Source organism: Panthera leo, chromosome C1 (assembly GCF_018350215.1).
Source record: "Panthera leo isolate Ple1 chromosome C1, P.leo_Ple1_pat1.1, whole genome shotgun sequence".
Lineage (NCBI taxonomy): Eukaryota > Metazoa > Chordata > Mammalia > Carnivora > Felidae > Panthera > Panthera leo.
In genome coordinates this window covers 219,644,363-219,665,461 of record NC_056686.1, presented here as the reverse complement: position 1 = coordinate 219,665,461, position 21,099 = coordinate 219,644,363, and the positions used below count along the sequence as shown (strand labels likewise).

The window sequence follows — 21,099 nt, the reverse complement described above, 5'->3', positions numbered from 1 at the left end:
TGTGTCCATGGCCGACGAACTGTCCTTCTGTGTCCCGAGACTTGACGATGGTCCCACCGGTCTGGCCGCCAGTCCCAACAGGTGACCGCCTCACCACAGGCCGGTCTGCCACGTGCCTAGCGCACGCACTTACCCGCGCACTGACCGCGTGGTACCTGCCGGCCAGTTCGTCCTGCTCTGCGTCTGCCTGGGCCAGCAGCTCCCCCAGCCTGGACAGCTCCTCCTGCAGACGCTCGTTCTCCTCCTGCACCCCTGCTGACACGGCCGGCGGCTCCTGCAGCCCTGCGCAGGTGCGGCCCCAGGGTCAGCCCGGGGGGCCGGACCGGGGCCCCCCACCTGCTCAGCCACGGCGCACTGTCTCTCCACGGTGGGGCTGTGGGCCGGCCACTGGGCTCTCGCTGCTGGCCTGCCCCCATCTTCCAGCAGGGGTCCCAGTTCTGACCCGGGAGACCCCCGGTGTGGGGGACGTGGACTTCGTGCTCGAGGCCCTCCTCCCTCTCCTGTTGGTGGACGTGCTACTGACCTCCTGCCTTTGGCCCCAGTACCGCCCCAAGCCAATTCAAGCGAGGGTGTGGGCGAGGCCTGCACAGCGGGTCCCCCCACGCCCTGTGAAGCAGTGACAACTGCTGATCTGGGGTAACCGGATCTCATCCGAGTAGGAAGTTGCTTTTCTAAGTGCACAGTGGAGTTTCCTTTTCCTTAACATATACCCGGTGAACCACTGGTTCCCTCGGGGGCGGGACAGACCCTCCCTATGGCGAGGGGTCTTGGGACCCACACGTGAGGGAGTCACAAGCACTAGCTAGGGCCAAGTGGCCTGGCCAGTTGGGCGGCCGTGACACGGGGACCCAGCCTGGAGCCAGTCCCTGCAAAGCGCTGGCCCTAGGGGGCCCTCGGGCTGGGTGAGCAGAGGTCGGGGGCGGGGCTGCTCAGCACCTGTGCCTCCCGAGTGTCAGCCTTCAGGATTTTCACTCATCTAATGAAGAACAAATACGGACGAAGTCCAGACTGGCGGTCGCGAATGTGCCACAAACACAAGTGCAGCACCGGACAGTCCTTGCGGGCTAGCCGTAAAACACACGGTGGGCACGGACACGCGACCCCCGTGGCTGACCCCGTGGGAGGGTGTGGCTCTGTGCCCCATCGCACTGGAAGATGATGACAGGCCGGGAGGGGCCAGCTGAGCGGGGGCTCGGTACACCCAGCCAGCCTCCAGCTCAGGGCTCTGTGGCTCCCCCGGTGGCCACCCCCACCCCCACCGTCACCCCTACCACCTCCCGTCACCTTGGTGTGGTTCGTCCCTCAGGCTGCCAGCTACGATCTCACGGATTCGGGCGGGCACAGGGGTGGGCAAAGCCGGCCAGCCTTCCCCACGCACGGTCAGTGCCCGGTCTTCTCTGCTGGCCATGGGACTCAAGACGGTGTCCTCCAGCCTCTGAAAAACAGCCGTCCAGAGAGACACCGGGGGCTGGCAGTTTCCTGGACAGCCGCCAAATAGCCCCACGCGCCCAGCGGAGTTAGTGGGGGGTACCGCAGAGCTCCCCCAGGGCGGCAGCAAAGTGCCCCTGAGGCCTGGGTGAGGCTGTCACCCAGAGCACACGCCCTGGTTTCTCTACCTGTAAGGTGGGAGGGCACCTGCCTGTCCTGGTAGTGCCCTGAGCACCGGTGACCAGGACAGCACCTGGCCTCGGTGGCCACTGTGCGCTGCCCTCTGGCCCTGCTCCCCCTCTGTGAGGGCAGGGCTGGGTGTCCCCAGTGGGCCTCTGCAGGGCGCTGGCAGGCAGGCGCCCTTGCTCTGGCCCACGGGACACAACGACCCACCCAGCTGCCCACACAGTCTCCACCTTCACGGCCTGGGTTGCTGGGAGGACTGGTAAGGACCTGAGACCACCCACCCGCCTCCCTTTAGGGCATGGCCAGCTGCCTGGGGCTTCACCCTGCCCGCCGGGAAGGGCGCGGGTGGGCCCTGGGAGAGGGCAGGATGGGAACCGAGGGGTGGGCTGTGGGAGGGTAGTGAGGACGGCCTTCCCCCCTGGCCAGTCCAGAGCCGCTGACTGCCGTGGGAGAGGTCTGAAGAGGCCTGGCAGTGGGCAGGAAATCCCAGGGTCCCGGATGCCCAGAGGCTGGTGTTGGGAGGTCTTGGGCTCTGAGCTGGCACACTGCCTCGGCCCTGGGGATTCGTTGCATCGTGAGGTGGGCAGAGCTGGGGGAGGGCCTGGGGGTGCCCTTCTTGCCATGTCTGATTGTGGCACCGCCCATGGGAAGGATGTTCAGGGGCCTGTGAAACAGCACTTCACTATGGACATGAGAGGCCTTGATGTGACAAGGTCACCGGATGCTTCCCAGGAGTTCTGGAGACAGATGTCTGCTCCCCACGACTCTCCAGGGCTGCCAACCAGGTCCTCCTATCACTCCCTGCCCCATTCCCAGGCCTCTCGAACTCATCACCGTGTGCCCAGACTCATCCTTCCTCCAGCTTCCCAGGACCCCTGCTCCTGGCCCCCTGACTCACCATCTCTCCCTCCCAGCCCGGGGTCCTGGTGAATGACCACCAAACAGCCTCCTTCCGCCTGTCTCCTCCCTCCTCTGAGCTCCCCCCAGCTCTCCCTGAAGACCTTCTCCAGGTTCAGACTTGTCTACCTGGCTCTGAACCTCAGGGCCTGGCTGGAGGGCTTCCTGGGTGCACCCCTGCCCTGCCCAGCCCGCTGCCTTGGTACATTCCCCCCCACAACCCCCACGTTCCTTCTTCCTGAGATCAGAGTCTGGTCTCTTCTGCACACACGACCTCAAATTCTCCCCAGACACGAGGCCTCTTCAATCAGGACCAGGTCGCCAAGAGTCACCCCAAGACCCGGGCTCCGGAGTGACACCTGGTAAGTCCCCGCTCTGATCCCCAACAGCTGCCCAGTTGCTGGGCAGCCACTGAGCAAATGCCGGGGACTGACCTCCATGCCCTCTGGCTGGAGTGAGGGCCCCACTTCTGGTTCACCCGGGGCCCAGCCCTTCCTCAGGCTGGAGCCTTACTTCTCAGGGGTGCTTGAATCTGAGTCAGCTGGGGGGTCTTGGGGAGGCCCCCTTACCCACCGTTGCCCCCAGATGACCCCCTCCAGTATTGCTCTGGGTGGGAGATGAGAAGCCTGCCTTGGGGGCAGGGGACGATGTGCCTGCTTCCCGTTCCGGGCCAAGCAAGGAAAGGGTGCCAAGACCATCAATGGCCCCTCCTGTCCTCCTGGGAGGAAAGGCGGCCGAAAGGGCTCAGCCGTTGTCTGCCCCGAAGCCTTTATTTGCACGCGGGGAAACTGAGGCTCAGCGGGGTAGCGAGACCCGGCCCCGGCCCCCCCCCCCCTCCCGCTGCAAGGAGCATGAACTCCAGGAAGCTCTCCCTCCGAGGCCAGGAACGACTCTGCCCCTTCGCCCTCCCCCGCCCTCCCCCGCTCCCTCGGGCATCCGAGGCGCCACCCGCTAACGGGAAGGCAGCAGCGAGGCATAAACTTGACTCATTCCTAACATTCACAGAGGGTCACTTATTAGCCGAGACGTCCCGAGAGGCGCTGGGGGCGTAATGGGTTCCAGCTGTGGCCGGGTGCCGGCGATGGGCCGAGGCCCAGCTGGAGCGGAGGGGGCGCGGCGGGGGGCGCGTGGAGGGGAGGGGCCGTGGGGTGGGGGGGCAGCCCCGCCCCCGTGGAAACCTAGGGAGGGAAAGGGGCAGGCCCAGCAGGGGGAAGGGAAGGGGAGGAGGCAGGGAGGGGGCGGGCGCGGCAGGGGGAGGGGAACGGGAGGGGGCGGGGCCGGGAGGAGAGGCCTGGTCTCCAGCCCGGATGCTTCCCGGGGCCTCGCGGACGTGCGGGCTGGACACCGGCGCCCGCTGCCTGTTCCCGGCCGGCCTGAGTCTGGCCCGGAGAGGTCCTCCCTTCCCGCCGCAAGACCTTCCTGTCTGCAACCCCTGGCCCGCACCTGCGGCCCTGCAGGTCCCCGCGGGTGGCCTCCTCTGCGGGCCGGAGGGGCCCTCCTTCCTGGCCGGCCATTTGTGGCCGGGCCCTGGGGTGGGGGTGGGGGTGGACGTCCGCGTGTCCGGCCAGTGCACAGGGAGACTTCCAGAAGCCTGCCTCCCGCCCCGGGACTCTCAGCCCGTCGGAGGGCTGGACACTGGTTAACAGAAGACCTCAGACTCGTAGTTGAACCCAGCCGTGTCCTTTCCTCCTGCCCCCAGTGCCCTGCTCTGCTCAACCTTGGCTAAGGGCCTCTGCAAGGTCACAGCCCCTGCGTGGCACCGCCCATGGGAGCAGATCTCGGCCCTAAGGGGGGCAGTCACTGCTTCATCACTGTCACCCTCCCCATTGTGGCTGTGGGGATGGGGGAACCGTGGGCTCACCTATCTACCCCCACCCCTGGATCAGAGCAGGACTCCCCGATAGGAGAATGGGTCCCTGTTCCCCCACGGCCGGTGCGCCGCGTGACCCTGGGCGTCAACGGCCTCAGGTCCTCATCTGGGAAATGGGAGGGGGCATCCCAGAGCCCCGGGGGGCTACAGTTCTGTGAGGGTGGGGTGTGGAGTCTGTGGGTCAGGAGGAGGCTGGGGAGGGCAGGGGGTGTTGTAGGTCAGAAATGGAAATCACACAGCAATTTCATCACTTCCTCTTGCTGGTGACCAGCATCAGAAAGTCCCCGAGTGGCTCCCTCTGAACGTCCAGGCTGCTAGGGGGCATGGGCAGACAGACAGCCTGTCACCCAGGGGGAGAGAAGGAAGGATTCGCAAGAGGAACCCGGCGTCTTCTAGATGGAAGAAGATGAGGCTCCCCCAGACCCAAGTCAGGGAGACCCTTGGATGGACCAGGGTGGGTTCAACGAGCCCAGTGGCACCAGAAGCGCGGATTAACGTCACCCTGGGAGAGACAGCGTCCAGTGGAAGCGCCCAACTCAACCGGGCCTCAGGCCGCAGCCTCCCGGGGCAGGAGCAGGCCGAGTGACCAGCTGGAGTGCAGGAGCCGGCCGGGCCCCTGTGCGCGGTGGACTGGCCAGCCCCGGGGTCTGGCGGCGGAGCTCCCACAGTGCCGCCGTGTGGCCGCCGGGGGCTCTGCAGGAGGCTGGGCTGCAGGGGAGGGGAAGGGTGCAGGGCCGGGCACCCGCCCGCCGAGAGGTAAGTGACAGTGGTGAGCCCCCACCAGTGAGGCGGGGCTGGGCGGTCACTGCTGAGGATTTCCTAGCAGACGTGTGTGCGCCCCTGACCGTGCCCTGAGAGGCCAGCGTCTCGCCTCCACCACGTGAGGAAGCCGGGGGCCCACTCAAGGTCATTCACGCTCAGGCCCTGAGCCCGTGGGTCCCAGCACCTTCCCAACGCCCGCGCGGCCCCAAGCCTCTCCGCACCGGGCACTCCCACAGGCCTTCCTGCATCCGTAGGTGGCGGGCGCTGGCCCTCGCCAGGAGCGGGCACAGCTTGAAGAACACGTCTGAGGACAGAGCCTGCAGCCAAGTCCAGCTACCGGACGTCTGCTTGCCATGTTTCCGTGGCTTGGCCTGCTGCGGGGGGAGCCCTGGCCAGGGCGCTGGCCTGCCAGGCTCCATTTCCGTAGGAAAAAGAGCTTCTCTGTGTCTGGGCTAACACCTGGCCCCTGACGTGCTGTGTCTTAGCCCCGCTCGGTTCAGATGTCTGTGCGTCTGAGCCCTCTAGGGCCCTGGGCGTCACCCCAGGAGCAGGGGCATGCTTCCTATGGCTGGCACTTTGGTCCTCAACTCATAGTAAGTGGGAGATCCAGGCCAGGCGTTGAACGAGGCATTTGGGAGTGAGGGGCAGGACCTATCATTCCTCTCCGTGCCCCCACCCTGAGCCCCCAGCGCGATCAATGCTTCGCATCAACCAGACACAGGGCAGTACAGGAATGACTGAAAGCCCAGCCCAAGGTATGAATCACTAACGACAAAATGACTCATATCAAAGAGCTCTGGGAAGGGCAAGGAGCCTGTTGATGTTATGGTTCCTGTGCCCCCCGTGCCCACACCGACTTCTGGAGGAGGTGGCAGGTGAGCTGGAGCTTGGGGAATAAGTAAGAGTCCAACAGCCAGAGGGAGCCCGGGTCAGGTGTCCTGGCGGAGGGAAGGGTGCAGGCAGAGGCAGCGGGGTGGCTTCTCAGAGTCTGTGAGGGGCTGGGGCAACAAGGCAGGAGAGGAAGCCACAAAGGCCTTGAATGCCCCCTTGAGGGATGGGGAGCCACAGTCCCCCTGACCCCTAGGGTGGCGGTGGGGAAAGCGGTGTTTCTGAATGAGGACCTGTGGCCCATCTGACTGGCCCAGCTGGCTGATCTGACCAGGTCTGCTGTGGCCTTGGCTGTGGCAGGGCGAACGGATAGACGATTTGGAGATGGGCCGGTGCCGCTGTCCCTGGTTTGCTTGGGGACAGCACAGGGCTCGGCTCCTGGTAAGTGACTGGCCTTGCCACACCATGGTGCTCTGGAACCATCCCAGCTCCTGACCTGTGGGTGGGCCCTCTCAGGTTCTGGGGAGCCCCAGAAACCGTCTGTCTCACCGCATTATACAGATGAGGACACTGAGGCACAGGCAACCGATGACTGAGCCGGCACCAGAACTAGGACACCACACTGCCCTCCCTCTGCTCAGAGGCTGTGGCCTGACTCCATCGCTGTGCCCACCTCGCTTCCTGGACCTCCGACAGCACCTTCCCTCCACCGCGCCCCCTCCGCTCTTTGATGGGAGATTCTGCCACAAGTGTTTCCCGTGCCCTGGGGGGTTCCCGGGGCCCCACAAAGCCTGTGGGTGGAGGAACTGTCTTCAACAAGTTAAAATCCAGGGGTGCAGAGTTTGCCCTTCCGGGAAGGACGCAGGGGTGCCGCGAGCCAGCACTCCCTCTTTGTGGCAACTGGCCACAGTGGGGCATCAGTGGGTGAGGCAAGCAACCAGGGAGTCAGGGAGGTGGGCTGAGGTTAGGGGGAGGTGAGAACCCTGGGGTGGGCTGTGGTCCTCCTGGGCTGGGGGCAGGGCTGTCTCAGGGGGAAGAGGAGCTGACAGAGTTCTTTGTGGCTTTGTGGGCTGGAGATCTGAGGAGCCTTGGACACAGGGCCTCTCCTGCCGTTCCCATTTACACAGCGACAGTAGCATCCCGACACGCCGAATATCTACAGGTAAACGTAATAACGAAACGTGTGCGAGACCTTTTCATTGAGAACTACACTGAGCAAAATTGGAAAAGAAAACTTAGGGGCGCCCGGGTGGCTCAGTCGGTTAAGCATCCGACTTCGGCTCAGGTCATGATCTTGTGGTTCATGAGTTCAAGCCCCGCGTCGGGCTCTGTGCTGACAGCTCGGAGCCTGGAGCCTGCTTGGGAATCTGTGACTCCCCCTCTCTCTCTGTCCCCTCCCCAGCTCACGCTCTGTCTCTGTCTCTCAAAAAATAAGTAAACGTTAAAAAAAATTAAAAGAAGAAAAAGAAAGAAAGCTTAAATGAAGAAATGGGTGGTGTTCATTTACTGGAAGCCTCAAGATTGTGAAGAGGTCAGTTCTCCTGCAATTAATGTGTAGGTTCGGTGGAATCCCAGTCCAATCCCAGCAGAGTTTTCATCGTGTAGAAACTGACACACTGATTCTAAAATCCACTTGGAAATGAAGAGTCAGAAGTACGAAGGCAGCCGGGGAGAACGAAACTAGAGAGAGGGTATGTGCCCCCGGAATGAAGACACGTTACAAACCCACGGTGACTCTGACAGTGTGGTGCTGGTATAAGGACAAACTGACCGGCGGAAGAGGTCATGAGCTCTGAAAGCGTGTCCACACGTCCACACACACGCACGTACACACGCACAGACACGCACCCACAGCTCGTTTGCGACGGAGATGACGCGGGCTGTGCAGGGGGGAGACGGTGGGCTTTTCAATAATGGGGGTGGGGGAGGCCCCCGGGTGTTCACGTGGAGGGAAACATGCACCGATCTCCAGCTCACGCCATACGCAAAGATCGGTTCCAAAGGGATTGAAGGTTTCAGTCTGAAGGTATAACAAAAAAGCTTTGAAAAGAAAGCGTAGAAGGACATCTTTGTGACTTCGGAGGAGGCAAAGTGTGTTTCTTAAACAGCACACGAGAAGCACTAACACGGAAGAGAAAAAACTGGTAAATTGTGCTATATCGAAATTATGATCTTCTGCTCATTAGAAGATGCCATTACAAGAGTGAAAAGGAGGTATTTGCGCTGAATGTATTCCATAGAGACTCATTTTCAGATTACACAAGCAAATTCCCATCAACAATTAAAAGCGGGGCACCCGGGTGGCTCAGTCGGTTAAAAGTCCGGCTCTTCGTTTGGGCTCAGGTCACGATCCCAGGGTCGTGGGATCGAGCCCCACCTTGGGGTCCATGCTGAGTATACAGCCTGCTTAATATTCTCTCTCTCCTTCCCTCTGCCCCTCTTCCCCCTTCTCGTGCTTGCTCTTTCTCAATAATTAATAATAATGAAATTATTTTGATAATAATTATTTTAATGATAATTATCTCTTTAATAATTAAAAGGTTTTCTTAATAATAACTTAAAGAGAGGGTACCTCAACGGAAAAATGGGCAAGCTTTTAGAGCACACACCTCACAAAAGAAGCTATCGAGGGGGTCCCTAAATATACAGAAATGTGCTCAGCTTCACTAGTTACCAGGTAAATGATGAGTAAAAGCTTCACTAGTTACCAGGTAAACGATGAGTAAAAGCTTCACTAGTTACCAGGTAAATGGTGAGTAAAAGCTTCACTAGTTACCAGGTAAGCGATAAGTAAAAGCTTCACTAGTTACCAGGTAAACGATGAGTAAAAGCACAATGCAGTGGCACTGTACCTTCACCGTAACAGCTAAATAGGAAAATGACAAGAGTGCCGGGCGTGGGCAAGGACGTATGGCGACTAGCCCCTCCCACGTTCCACATTATAAATTGGTGCGACCTCTTTGGAGTCATTCGGCGGTATCCACTAAAGCTGACCACGTGCAAACCTGTGACCTAGCATTTCCACGGATGGAAATGTATACACAGGGCCCTGAAAATACGTGCCAGAATGTTCGCGGCAGTGCCGTTCTTACTAGGCCAAAGTGGAAACTGCTCAAATGGCCATTGAGAATAAGATGGAAGAAAAGCGCGGTATATTCACACCATGCGATCCTATAGAGCAAAGGAGGAGCAAGCTATGACCGCGTGCTGCGTTCTGGGTGAAGATATGGTGGTGCACAGAGAGTGTGCTTGTGCACAAGCACACACACCCACACACGCGGTTCCATCTGTATAAACAGGCGGGACTAACCTGTGTCGGTGGGGGGACTTCTGAGCCCAGCGGAGGGCTCAGTCAAGCCGCACGCTTAGGACGGACGTCTGCACGTTTCTATATGCACGCGATTCCTCGTCCCAAGGGGAAAAACAAATCCTGTGATGTTTTTCCTCTCAAAGGCCAGTTCCTAGAATATGGGATCTACTGTCTTCCCCACCCTTTGTGGGCAATGTCCTCCCAGCCATTCTCCAATCTGCCACCTAGCCGCCCACGGCCACGCACCCACCAGCCTCATAACAGTCCCTCCACCCACCGACCCACGTATCCTTCTATTTATCCGTCCTCTAATCCACAGTTCAGCGAGCTGTAGCTCGTAGGCCAAATCTGGCCTGCCGCTCGTTTGTAAATAAAGTTTTGTTGGAGAATAATCCATTGGTTTCCGTATTGTCTATGGCTGCCTTCGTGCTCCAATAACAGAGCTGAGGAGTCGCTACAGAAACTTTATGGTTTGCAAAGCCTAAAATATCAATTATCTGGCCCTTTGGAGAAAAAAGTTGGCCAACTATACACTTGTCCCGTCATATCCCACCCGATCCCACCCCATCCCCCCGTCGACTCTTACCCCTTCCCATCCCGCCCCCTCCCACCCTTCCCCCACCCATCCCACCCCCTCCCGTCCTCACCCCGTCCCATCTCACCCCTGCCCAGCCCGTCCGTCCCAGCCAACCCCACCCCATCCCCCCGTCTTCTCACACGTACCTAACGCACTGCTCCAACAATCCTTCCTTCTCTCTTATGTATCAGTGGTTTTTCTCTCTCTATCAGACCATTCTTACCGATACAAACTGCTTTAATCGACACCTCTCTGTAAGAAAACTGTTGCTTCTACGTGCCCCTTGCAATCAAGATCATCCACGACCTCCGTGTTGGCTAAACCCAGCGGTCCATGGTGTCCGTGTTCCTTGATCTGTCGGCAACATGAGGGTCACCGTGTCCTCCCCGAAACGCTTCTCCTGACATCGCTCCTCCCAGTTGTTCTCGCCTCATTGGCCGTCCATCTTGGTCTCCGTAGCTGCTTCCTTCTTGCCTCTCTGGCCTTTCAGAGTGGGGGGCTCCAACTCCTTTTCTGTGTACACTCACCGGTTACCCGCAAGCCAACAACTCTGAATGTCCATTTCCAGCATGGAGCCCTCCCCCGAGGCCACTGAGCTCCCACTATCTCTGCTCGGATGCCGAGAGGCTTCTCCACGCTAAGACGTTCAAAACAATACCTCTGCGCACAATGTAGTCAAAGGAGGTGCAGAAAAGAATTTGAAAATCTCCACATATTTGGAAATCAGGGTGTTTCCACCTCTAGATAAGCCATGGACGGCATAAGAAATTGCAATGGAAATGAGGAAACAGCTTGAACTGGGTAACAGTGAAAACTATTACATCAAAATTTATGGGATGCAGCTAACACATTGTTTAGAATGAAAAGCATCCTTTAAAAAAAGAAGAAAAAGAAAGCGGGAATGTGGGGGGCACCTGGGTGGCTCAGTCGGTTAAGTGTCCGACTTTGGCTCAGGTCGTGGTCTGGTGGTTCACGAGTTCGAGCCCCGCGTCGGGCTCTGCGTCGGCAGCTGGGAGCCTAAAGCCTGCTTTAGATTCTGCGTCTCCTCTCTCTCTGTCCCTCCCCTGCTGGTGCTCTATCTCTTGAAAATAAATAAAACATCAAAAAAAAAATGCAAGTGGGAATGTGAAATGGTGCAGCCGCTGTGGAGAATAGCACGGTGTTTCCTCCCGTTAAGCAGGGAGTCACATGTGGCCCAGCAGCAACTCTTCTGAGCGCATCCCCACAAGAAGGGACGGCGGGCACCGAAACAGGTGCGCACGTCAGTCTTTAGGGCAGCACACTCACAGCTGCCCAAAGGTGGAGACAACCTGACTGTCCATGAACCTAGGAATAAACACCACGTGGTCCGTCCGCACAGCGGACGGTGACTCCGCCTTAAAAGGCAAGGGCGTTCTGACACCGGCTTCAACACGGCTGAACCCGGAGGACGTTGTGCGTGAAACAGACCCGCACAGAGGGAGGGGTGCCGTAGGACTCCACTTCTGCGAGGGCCCGAGAATGGCCCAAGTCATGGAGGCAGAGACTGGAAGGGTGGGCGTCGGGGGCAGGGGCAGGGCTTGAGGGGTCAGTGTTTCCGGGGACAGAGGTTCAGTTTGAGAAGGTGAGAAAGTTCTGGAAGTTCTGGGTTTGCACAGCAGGGTGAATGTGCTCGGTGCCACTGAACTGCACACTTAAACACGGTTAAAATGGTAAACTTTATGTGTATATATGTATGTATCTATTTTAACACATTTGTTTTAAAAGTTAAAAAAAAAAACTCAACAGAAGGCTGCAAATTCATGAGCTAAGTACACATCTCAAACAACTAGCTGAGCAACAAACCCAAAGAGCTGGAAAGCAAAGGAACAGCAGATGTCGACGTTAATAAAACAGACGGAAGTAGCCTAAGAAGGATCGACAGGTGGCTGGGATCAGGAAAGGAAAAGGGGAATCACTTCAGGGTGGCCCGTCCGGACCTCCCGGGTGTCACGCACGAAGCCCTGGCCTCAAACCCCTCAACGTCGGGGCCGGCGGCCACCCCGCTTCACATCCTCAGACATCAAAACGACAGCAAGAAGATGTCGCAAGGACTTTTGTCAGTAAATTTGGAAGTCTGGGTACCGCAGACAAATTCCTGGAAAACTACCATTGATCGAAACCTAAACTGGGGCATTCACTTCTGAATGCCCCCCCTCTGCAAAGAGAGCTTCCATACTGTTCTTCCTTTCTGATCCTGTAATCTAATAAAGTTTTGCCTGCTGCTCAAAAAAGAAAACAACACAGCACAACAACACAACGCAACACAACGCAACACAATCCTGAACCCAGAAGGCACAGGGTCTGACCAATCTGGTAGCTCTTCAGGGGACCGAGTCTAGGATCACAGCCCTCTGGCACCCACCACCCAGGCTCTCCCGTGCCACCCCTCCCCATCCACACTGGTCTGGACCCTCCCTCTGGGGGCCCAGCTCTGAGCAGGAGGGCAGGGGCGGGCTGCTCTGGGATGCTCTGCAGAGGCTGCAGGGGTTGCGGGAGCACATTCAGGCCTGGTCACATGAGGCCCCCACCCCCCAGCCACACCTTGCCCAGGGCCCTCATTCCCTGTCTGCAGCCAGGGGCTGGAGGATCCTTCTGGCCTGCCTCCCCGTCTGGACAGCCCTATCTGGACGTCTCTTGGCGCCCGCCTGCCTGCTCACCCCCAGGGCAGTGGCACCAAGATCTCCATCACCACGATGCAAATAACAGGTGTTGGCCGGGCGGGCAGAGCAGACCTTGGCTGGGCCTCCTTGTGGCTTTCAGAAGACAGTTTCCCGCAGGGGTTTGGGGGCAGCCGTGTTTGCCAAGCACCTTGTGCCCGCTGCCAGACAATGGCACCAGCCTGCGTCTCTCCCTCAAACTGCCTGTAACCATAGCGACGTGCTTCAACCCTCAAGCCTCCGTTTTCCTGGAATCCAAAGGGGATGATAGAATCCTCCCAGGCTGATGGGGGATCCTATGGGGTGCCTGGATGAAAGGGTCTTGAGAACTGTAGTGTGCAAGCCTTTCCTTCCTGCCTCTATCCTTCTCTCCATCCAGGGAACTGAGACCCTTTGGGAGCTGGACAGAGACAGTCACCCACCCAGGGCCACCTTGTTTTGTGTGGTTGGCATCACCTGATTCACTATCCTGCTGCATCCTGACCTGTCCTGTGTGGGCACCCGTGTGTGCGTGTGTGCGCGTGGGTGTGGGTGTAAGGTGCCTCCATCGTGGTATTTAATCACCTGGCACCAACTGTGGGCGATTACTCTTCTCCGGCGACCTGTGCTGTTTATATCGGGCTGTGTCAACCCCCTGCAGCACAGTCTGAGATTCTAAGAACTGGGTTAATGGACAACTCTGAGTCAGCTGGGGCACCAAGGTTCACTGGGGTCCCCCAGGGGTCACTCAGGGTGGGGACTGCCCGGCTGTGGTGGCCAGAGTCAGGTGATGGCAGTGGCAGGCACCTAGTGGGGCCAGGCAGTGGCTTGGCTCTGGGAGGCAGGGAGTGAGGGAGAGAGAGGCCTGGGGATGCTCTCGGCCACCATGGTTGCTGCTGGTATGCAGGTGGTGCTCTGGAGAAAAGCACCCGGGGAGTTCCTGAAACCGGGGACAAGCCGCAGCCACCCACCAGTGGCGGATCCCACACTTGGCCACAAAGAAAGCAGTGCACGAGGTCCCAGAACGATAGCGTGGACGGTTGCTCTGGCCCTCCCCGTCCCCGACGTGCAGGCTGCAAGCCTGAGGCTCAGAGAAGAGGGCTGGCGGCCTGAGCTCGTGCCGGCACGGATGGGGAGGCTGGGGCTGGGCTCGGGTCTCCCTCTGCTCAGATCAGTCTCCCCCCAGCCTCCTCTCCTGAGCCGAGGCTGCACGTGTGTGTGTGTGCACGCGTGTGTACGCGGGCTCGTGCTGACCACGTGAGCCCTCAAGTGGGGAGCGGGGGAGGTGTGGCCTCTCCGTGCACCCTCCCAAGGTGCCCTCAGGGCCTCCTCCCGGGAGGGTGCTGGAGGGCGGGCACCCCACTGACCTGGATCACGGTGTCCAGCCCCAGTGGGGACCGCTCTGCGGTGGCACCCCCATGGCCAGGCTCGCTGGAGGGAGAGCTCATCTCGAGTGGGAGGGCAGGACTCCGAGAAAGCCGGGGCTTGGCGGCCAGGTGAGTCTCCGGCCGGGACCCGGGCCGGGCCAGGACCTGCGTCAGTGCACCAGCCCCACGCCGGCACGACACCTGGCTCCTCCGTCCAAGGTGCCCAGCTGCCCCTCTGGGCTGGCGACCGAGTGGCCGAGGAAGCCCGTAGACGTTGCTGTGGCAACCGCGACGCTGAGGATTTTGTTTCCCTGGAAACAGGAGCGCAGGCCCTGTTGCCATGGGGACTAAAGAACGCTGTTGTCTGGAAGCGGTTTCCTGGAGACCTGGAGGCGCCCTGGGTGAAGCTGTCCACCTGCGCGACCACGCCCGGACAGGGGCTGGCCTCTGCCCCGGACCTCCTCCCGCAGCCGCGGGGAGGGCCCCAGCCTTCTCCGCAAGAGGCGCTGTGTGCTTGGGGGCCGCACGTCAGGGGAAGGTGGCATGTGGGCCACTGGTTCCTCCCGATGGACAATCATAAACAATCAAACAAACAAACCCCAGTTTTTCCCTAACATCTAGAAAAGACTGTAGAGGTTAGTAGTCGGATCGTGTCCAGCAGGTGGACAGGCTGAGGGCTGGAGAGGAGAAACCACCTGTCTAAGGACCCCAGGAGACCCCCATCGCCCTAACCTCGTACCTGGACTGGCCTTCCAGAATCTGACCTCCCTCTGGAGCCCTCTTAGGGTAATCTGCCCTACGGGGATTCCTCCCATAGCTGGCACACTCCTCGGTCACTGAAAGCTTCCCAGAGCCACATAAGGGACTGACCGGGACACTCGCAGCTCACCCATTGGGGTGGTGGGACCCAGCCCCGGGGCCAAGGCAAGGGGACGGACAAACACAGACCTGTGCCCATCTAGCCTGGGCCTCCTGGGGCCTCTGGACTGAGTCTGGTCTGGGGATCCGGTCACACCCGTGTCCCCCCCGAGTCCTCGCTCTAAGTGGACCTCTCCCAGTGGAGTCCCTGGAGGTGGGCTTGGCAGCCAGGACTGACCGCCCCTCTAACAAGAGGAGGCCAGTGTGGGGGCCCCGGGGGTGGGCCCCCCCGGGGCAGCCTGCCAGGCAAGGCCAGAAGGGCCTGGTGGTCAGGGAGCGTATCTGTCACCAGCACTGCTGACGGATGCTAGGGGCCCAGGCTCTCTCCTCAGAATAGACGTTCAAGACAGGGCCACTGGTGCTTGAAGGCAGCTGTCCCCCCAGGAGGAGTGTTCTGTCCTGGCCCCCCAGGAGGAGTGCTCCATGCAGGGACAGGACTGGCTCTCAGGCAGGACATCGCCTCACTGGGCGTCCAGGCCTGGCAGGAGGCTCCGTGCACAGGTCAGTGCACTGAAGGCACGAAGCCGAGATACAGACTCGGAGCCCAGGGGACCCGTGCTGTGGCCTGGGCACCTCCCGGCACCCAAGGCCGTCTACAGCACCCCTGGGGTCTGAGCCCCAGGACTTGGGAGAGGTGTGAGACAGGTGTCCTTGGTGGGGCACAGGGGCTGGGCCTCATCTGACCCCAGCCAGATGGGCTCTGGGGGCACAGAGGGCACGGCCTGCTTCCGGTGAGAGCTCCTGCCTGGGGAACTCCGTCGGGGCATCCGTGTGACGGCCGGGTGGCGAGGAGGCCGTGGAGGCCGGCGAGACCGTCTGTGATCACTTGTGGGAAACCAGGAAAGGTGGTGCCTCCGGTGGGTGGGGCATCCTACCGGCCGCCTCTTGCCCTGACCCCACCCCAGCATTCACTCAGCCTGTTCTCCCCTTAAGCCCTTAAGGCCCTGTGGAGAAGCTTAGCACATTCCGGCCTTCACCCCCACACCTGTACCCTTTCCTTCAAGGGGAAGCCCAGCCCCTTTGAGGGTCCCACAGGCCCCGTGCATAACCCTAAGGCCTCACTGCCTGGTGTCTGTGCTTGTGACTCCCGGTCCTGGGCCGTCAATGGACAAGAAGGAGAGCCCTCAGGACGGGGCTCAGCCTTGGACCTGGGCATGGCCCCCACAAAATTTTCTGGAATGAACAGAGGGTGTGACGTAAGGTCCTTACCATGCAGGCGGCATCTCTGTGGGCCGGGTGGGCCTGGCGGGCTCAGGGAGGGTCACAGCTGTCCTGACCCAGGGCAAGAAGATGGCCTCACCTCTGTCTGTCTGCCACTGGCCCCAGGGTCACCGGAATTTGCCACGCCCGATCCAGACCCTCCCGAGAGGGGAAGGGACCTCAAAGCTCGCATGACAGTGCTGGCTTCCTGGTGTCAAGGCCACACCTGCCTTTGGTCCACGTCTCTTGTACAGGCCATGACAGACAGGACCAGGGCGGGTCAGCTGAGCCTGCTGTGGATGGGACACGTGGCCCTGACACATCCTCCCGAGGCGGGTCACACACAGGGCAACCCCGGGGAAGAGGGCAGGAGGCCGTAAAGGAATGGGGTGCCGCCGTCCAGCCCCTCGGGGCCTCCATCCCGCCCACCTGCTGTAGGACCTGACTGGCTCTGCATCTGTGCTCCTCAGTGACCCCCCCGCCGAGCCGACCGTCCTCAGTGACCGCATGTCAGGAGGGCAGGTGATCGCTCAGGAAAGGAGCCACTCCCACTGACAGGCTCAGCTCAGCTGACCGGGGTTCGAGGCCTCTAGCGGGCGTGTCCCCTGCAGGTGCGGACAGGAAAGCAGGCCGTCTACTAAGCGCAGCCCTGCTCTGGGCCCGGCTCGGGGGCCGCCCGGGGCTGCTGCCTCGTGCCGAGGCCGACTGGTCGCTGTCTGTGCGTCTGCCCCCTCTGCCCATGCGACAGAGGTGGAGGCCTGTAGCAGAGAGGTGGGACCTGAGGGGCCACCGGGAGGCTCACATCTGGGTCCGCGCCTGGGTGAGGCTCTGGGTGTCCCCAAGCGGGCCCCCGGGCACACGTGCTGTGGGAGAGACGTGTCATCCTTCCCTCTCGGGCCGGCTCGGCATCCAGTCCACCCTCAGAGGACCACAGGGGCGCCGGTCAGCCCTGGCCGTGGCAGGGGCAGCCTGGGAGCGAGTCTTGAGAGGTTCCCTGGGGCAGAACCCACCCTGTAGGCGTCTCTTCACACGATTGCCGAAGGCCGCCGTGGGCAGGCCCTGCACACCTGGGAGCCGGGGCGGCCGGGCTCAGTCCTGCTGAGGACTCGTCAGAGGAACAAACCACAGAGCCCTGACGAGAAGGCACAGGAGAAAAGCGCCGTGGCCACGATTTCTTGGGTGTCGCACCAAAGCACAGGCAACACGGGGGAAAAAAGTGAATTGGATCACTTACACACTCGTGTGCATCAAAGGAAGCTATCGAGAGAGCAAAAAGGTGACCCTCGGGTTGGGAGGAAGTATTTGGGAATCATATATCAGATGTCGGAATGAATGTCCACAATCTGTAAAGAACTCCTACAACTGAGCAACAGGGGGGCAAAGGCCCGAATCGACCTTTCTCCAAAGAAGAGGCACGGACGGCCGATAACTGAAAAGATGCTCGTTAATTGCGAAGGAAACGCGAATCAAAACCACAGCGGGGTCCACACGCATAATCAGGGCTCCTGTAACACAGACCCCAGGAAATGGCAAGTGTTGTCAGGGGTGTGGAGAAACCGGACGCTCATCCCCTGAGTGGAAATGCAGAAGGGCCCGGCCGCTACGGCGAATGCTGCGGCGGCCCCTCACGCGGCTGGCCGTGGCGTTGCCGTAGGACCCGGCAGTCCCGCTTGCGGGTATGTGTCCAAAGAATTGAAAGCGGGGTGTCCCAGGGAGATTTGCACACCCAGGCTCACAACAGCCAGCGGGAGGAAGCAGCCCAAGCGCGCACGGACGATGGACGGAGCAGCAAAGTGTGATCTATGCGTCCAGAGGAGTGTTATTCAACCACAAGGCGTGAAATACCGACCCGAACCTTGTGGACGTTACGCTCAGTGAAATTAGCCGGTCACAACAGGGCCAACTCCACTTATATGAGGTCCCTAGACCAGTCAAGATCATAGAGACAGAAGGACACCCGGCGGGCTCAGTCGGTAGAGTGCGTGTGACTCTGGATCTCCGGGTTGTGAGTTCGAGCCCCGTGTTGGGTGTAGAGATAACTTAAAGTCTTTAAAAAAATCATAGAGGCACAAAGTAGAACAGGGGGGCGGGGGGCTCAGGGGAGTGGGGAGTGTTTTTGACGAGGAGTTCAGAGTTTCCGTTTGGGAAGGAGTTCTGGAGACGGGGCGGGGGGGGGGGGGGGCGACGTTGGTAGCACAACAATATGACAATAGCAACAATGTAAATGCACTTAATGTCGCTGAATTACACACTTACAATTGTTAGGAAGGTAAATTTTACGTTATGCTTTGTATCACCATGAAAAATATCAAACCAAATCAAACCGAACTCAGCCCTGCCTGCAGCACCGGGGGCGACCCTTCTGTCACAGCTCTAAGGCAGCTTCGAAGGAAATCTAGTTGATTCTTTGGTCTGAGCCGTGCTGTGGATCCCGTGGTCTAGAGGAGGGTCGGGGAGAAGTCCCTTCCGGCCCTGCGCTGACCACCTGGGCCCTGGACAGACAGAGCCGGGCCCTGCGTGACCGCAGGGGACCCACATCAATGCTCCTCGGGCCTGAGAGATCGTCTGCCTGGGGTCCTCCTTTCTCACAACCCCTTCTCCCCACCCCTGTACTGAGACCCTGGGAGCCCTCCTCTCCCCCCGGGCCCCCGCCGGCCCCCACCTTGGGCTGTGGACTCCCCCAGACTCCTTCTCGCTTGGAAAGCCTCGTGGCTCAGCTGTCCGCTCCCCGTTGCTTCTGCCGCTGGCCGGGGGTGGCCACCTTCTGGGTGACGGTGCTGGCTGGCCACACAGCTGCTTCTCCTCGGGTGACCCCAAGTGTCCACAAACACCTGGATGCCTCACCTTTCGGGCCACCCCCTGGGCATCCCCCACCACACAGATGAACCCTCACAACCCAGCTCACCACCTCGGGCACCTTCTTCGAGGGGGCCTGCTGCCTCCTGACCAGCGCCCCCTCCCCCCATTACTGCTGGTGTTAGGTGCCCCGTCACCTCCCACATGTAGCCCCACAGTCCCCTGCCTGATGGAGCGGCACAGGTGGGATGGGAGGGGCCCCTGGGCAGTGCCGGGGGGTGGGCGGTCGGTGGGGAGAGCCCCTGGGACCTGGGGGGACGAGGGCCAGTGATGTGACTCCTGTGCTCTGTGCCTCCCGCGTCCTGCAACCCAGCAGACGATGCCTTTGAGGAATCACCAGAAAACAAGGGCAGAATAACCCCAGTCATCGCTGGTGCTCGGGCCGCAGGGAATCTGACGCCCAGTGACAGGGATGCGGCAGGTCGTGTGGGCGCCGAGGGGCAGCCGAGGGCAGAGCTCCCTTCTCACTCCGACCCCACCCACCCACCCACCGCGAAGTCTCTGAGGCAAGCCCGGGCAGCGGTGCTGGCTGTGGTCACATCGGGGGCCTGGCTCCCTCCCTTACGAGCCCCCCTACTTCGGGGGTGGGGTCACCGCTGTCCAGCCCTCCCCCTGCCAGGCAAGGGTCCCGATGTTGAGGCTCATGGGGCCGCGCCTTCTCTGAGCCCTCCTCCTTCCTGCTCCATGGCCCTCGGACCCCACACTTCCGTCAGCTTCTGCTGGCCCAGAGGATGGCCCGGGGACCTGGGCTGGTTTCGGCCAGAAGGAACGTGTTTCTCCCTCCCACGGTGACTTTTCATTTGCCGGCTCCTGCCTGTCTCTCCCCCTCCCCCCGGGGCAGCCGCCCCATGGGGCGGGTCCGTCGGCGGGCACAGAGGACCCAGCTCCTGCGGTCCCCACCCTGAGGCCGCTTCAGAGCAGCCCCAGCCCTGGAGCCCAGGCCTCCCTCCTGCGGCCAGGGCCTCGCCCCTGCTGGCCCCGCCGCCCTCCTCTCCCTCTTCCCCTGACCCGCCTCAGCTGCCTTCCCGGCCTCCTCCGTGCTTCCTGCAGACCTTCTGCCTCTAATCCCCGCAGAGGAGGAGGCCGCGGCCGAGCCCTGGACTGGAGGCTGGAGGCGGCTGGGAAGGGCCAGCCACTGGAGCCAGTGTGGCTCTTCAAAGGCCCCCATTCCTCTGCTGCTTCACCCTTCCAGGGGCGAACGAGAGAAGGGGGGCCAGGCTTGGCAGACGCACGTACACGGCCTGTCACACTTGAATATTCCGCAGAAGCAGCACACGAGCGCCCACGGCCGCGTCCAATGCCAGTCAGACACACACGTCAGACTATGTCCATCTTGACTGTGTGTGTCCTGTGTGTCCTCGGGCCACCGCACACCAGAATTAGGCGGTGACGGGGCTGCCCGTGACGACCAGATGGCCAGTGACAGTGGGACTGCCTGGGACGGTGGGGCTGCAGGGACCCTCGTGGGAGCCGGCGCTCCAGTTCGTCCAGCTTGGCAAGCCTTGCTGTTCCGGCCTAAAGCCGACGGGAGCCACGTGTGGGAGGGGCCCTCTGACGCCGGCCACATGCAGACCGCTCGTTTCGGCAGCTCACGGGCATCGTGTGGGAGGGGTGGCCGGTTTCGAGTCGCCGTCCGTCACCGTCAGAGCGTGGAGGCGTCTCGGGGGCCCATCCGTGTGGCCTCCTCGTCTCCCCGCGACGGCTTCGAGGCCGGGCCGGCAGCGGCTCGCGCGGAGTGTCAAATGGCCCCCGAGCATGTCCTCTCTTGAGGCCTGACCGCTCCGCGTGCCTCCCGAGCGCCAGCGGCCTCTGGCCCGGGTGCTCCGGGCACGCGGGCTCAGCCAGACCGCGAGGCCCTGAGGGAAAGGCCCGCCACCGTGCACGGAGGGAGGGGTCCCCACGGGCAGCACTGACCGTTTTGGGGGATCACACTGGCAGCTCAGGCAGCGTCTGCTTGTGTGTCCTGGGGGCCCCCCGGGGCCGTGCGTGCGGGGACTTGACAAGAGTGGTCTGGACGGGGGCCTGGGAGTCTGAGCGGAGGGGCGGGTGAACACAAGACACGCGAGGCGGCTTCCCGGAGGAGGTCGCGGGACACGGTCCGATGCGTGTGAAGAGTGGCCGCTTCCCTGCGCCTGGAACCCGTCGCTACGATCAGGCAGAGAGGGTCCCGGGTGAGCAGAGCTGAGGCTTGTGCGGTGAGGCCGGCTGGGGCCGTCCCTCCCAAGGGTCCTTGTAGGACAGAG

At 61.0% G+C, this 21,099-nt stretch overlaps 1 protein-coding gene across 1 annotated transcript in view; it reads right to left on the bottom strand.

Annotated features, from left to right (window-relative positions):
• The window catches only part of CROCC2 (ciliary rootlet coiled-coil, rootletin family member 2), a 70,245-nt gene extending 56,123 nt beyond the window's left edge, over positions 1 to 14,122 (bottom strand). The window contains exons 1-3 of the mRNA XM_042948720.1: positions 13,883 to 14,122; positions 1,285 to 1,435; positions 134 to 282 (exon numbers count right to left, since the gene is read on the bottom strand). Of these exons, the coding sequence (XP_042804654.1) occupies positions 134 to 282; positions 1,285 to 1,435; positions 13,883 to 13,963 (381 nt within the window). The 5' untranslated portion in view covers positions 13,964 to 14,122. The remainder of the gene's footprint in view (positions 1 to 133; positions 283 to 1,284; positions 1,436 to 13,882) is intronic.
• Between the last annotated feature and the right edge of the window lie 6,977 nt (positions 14,123 to 21,099).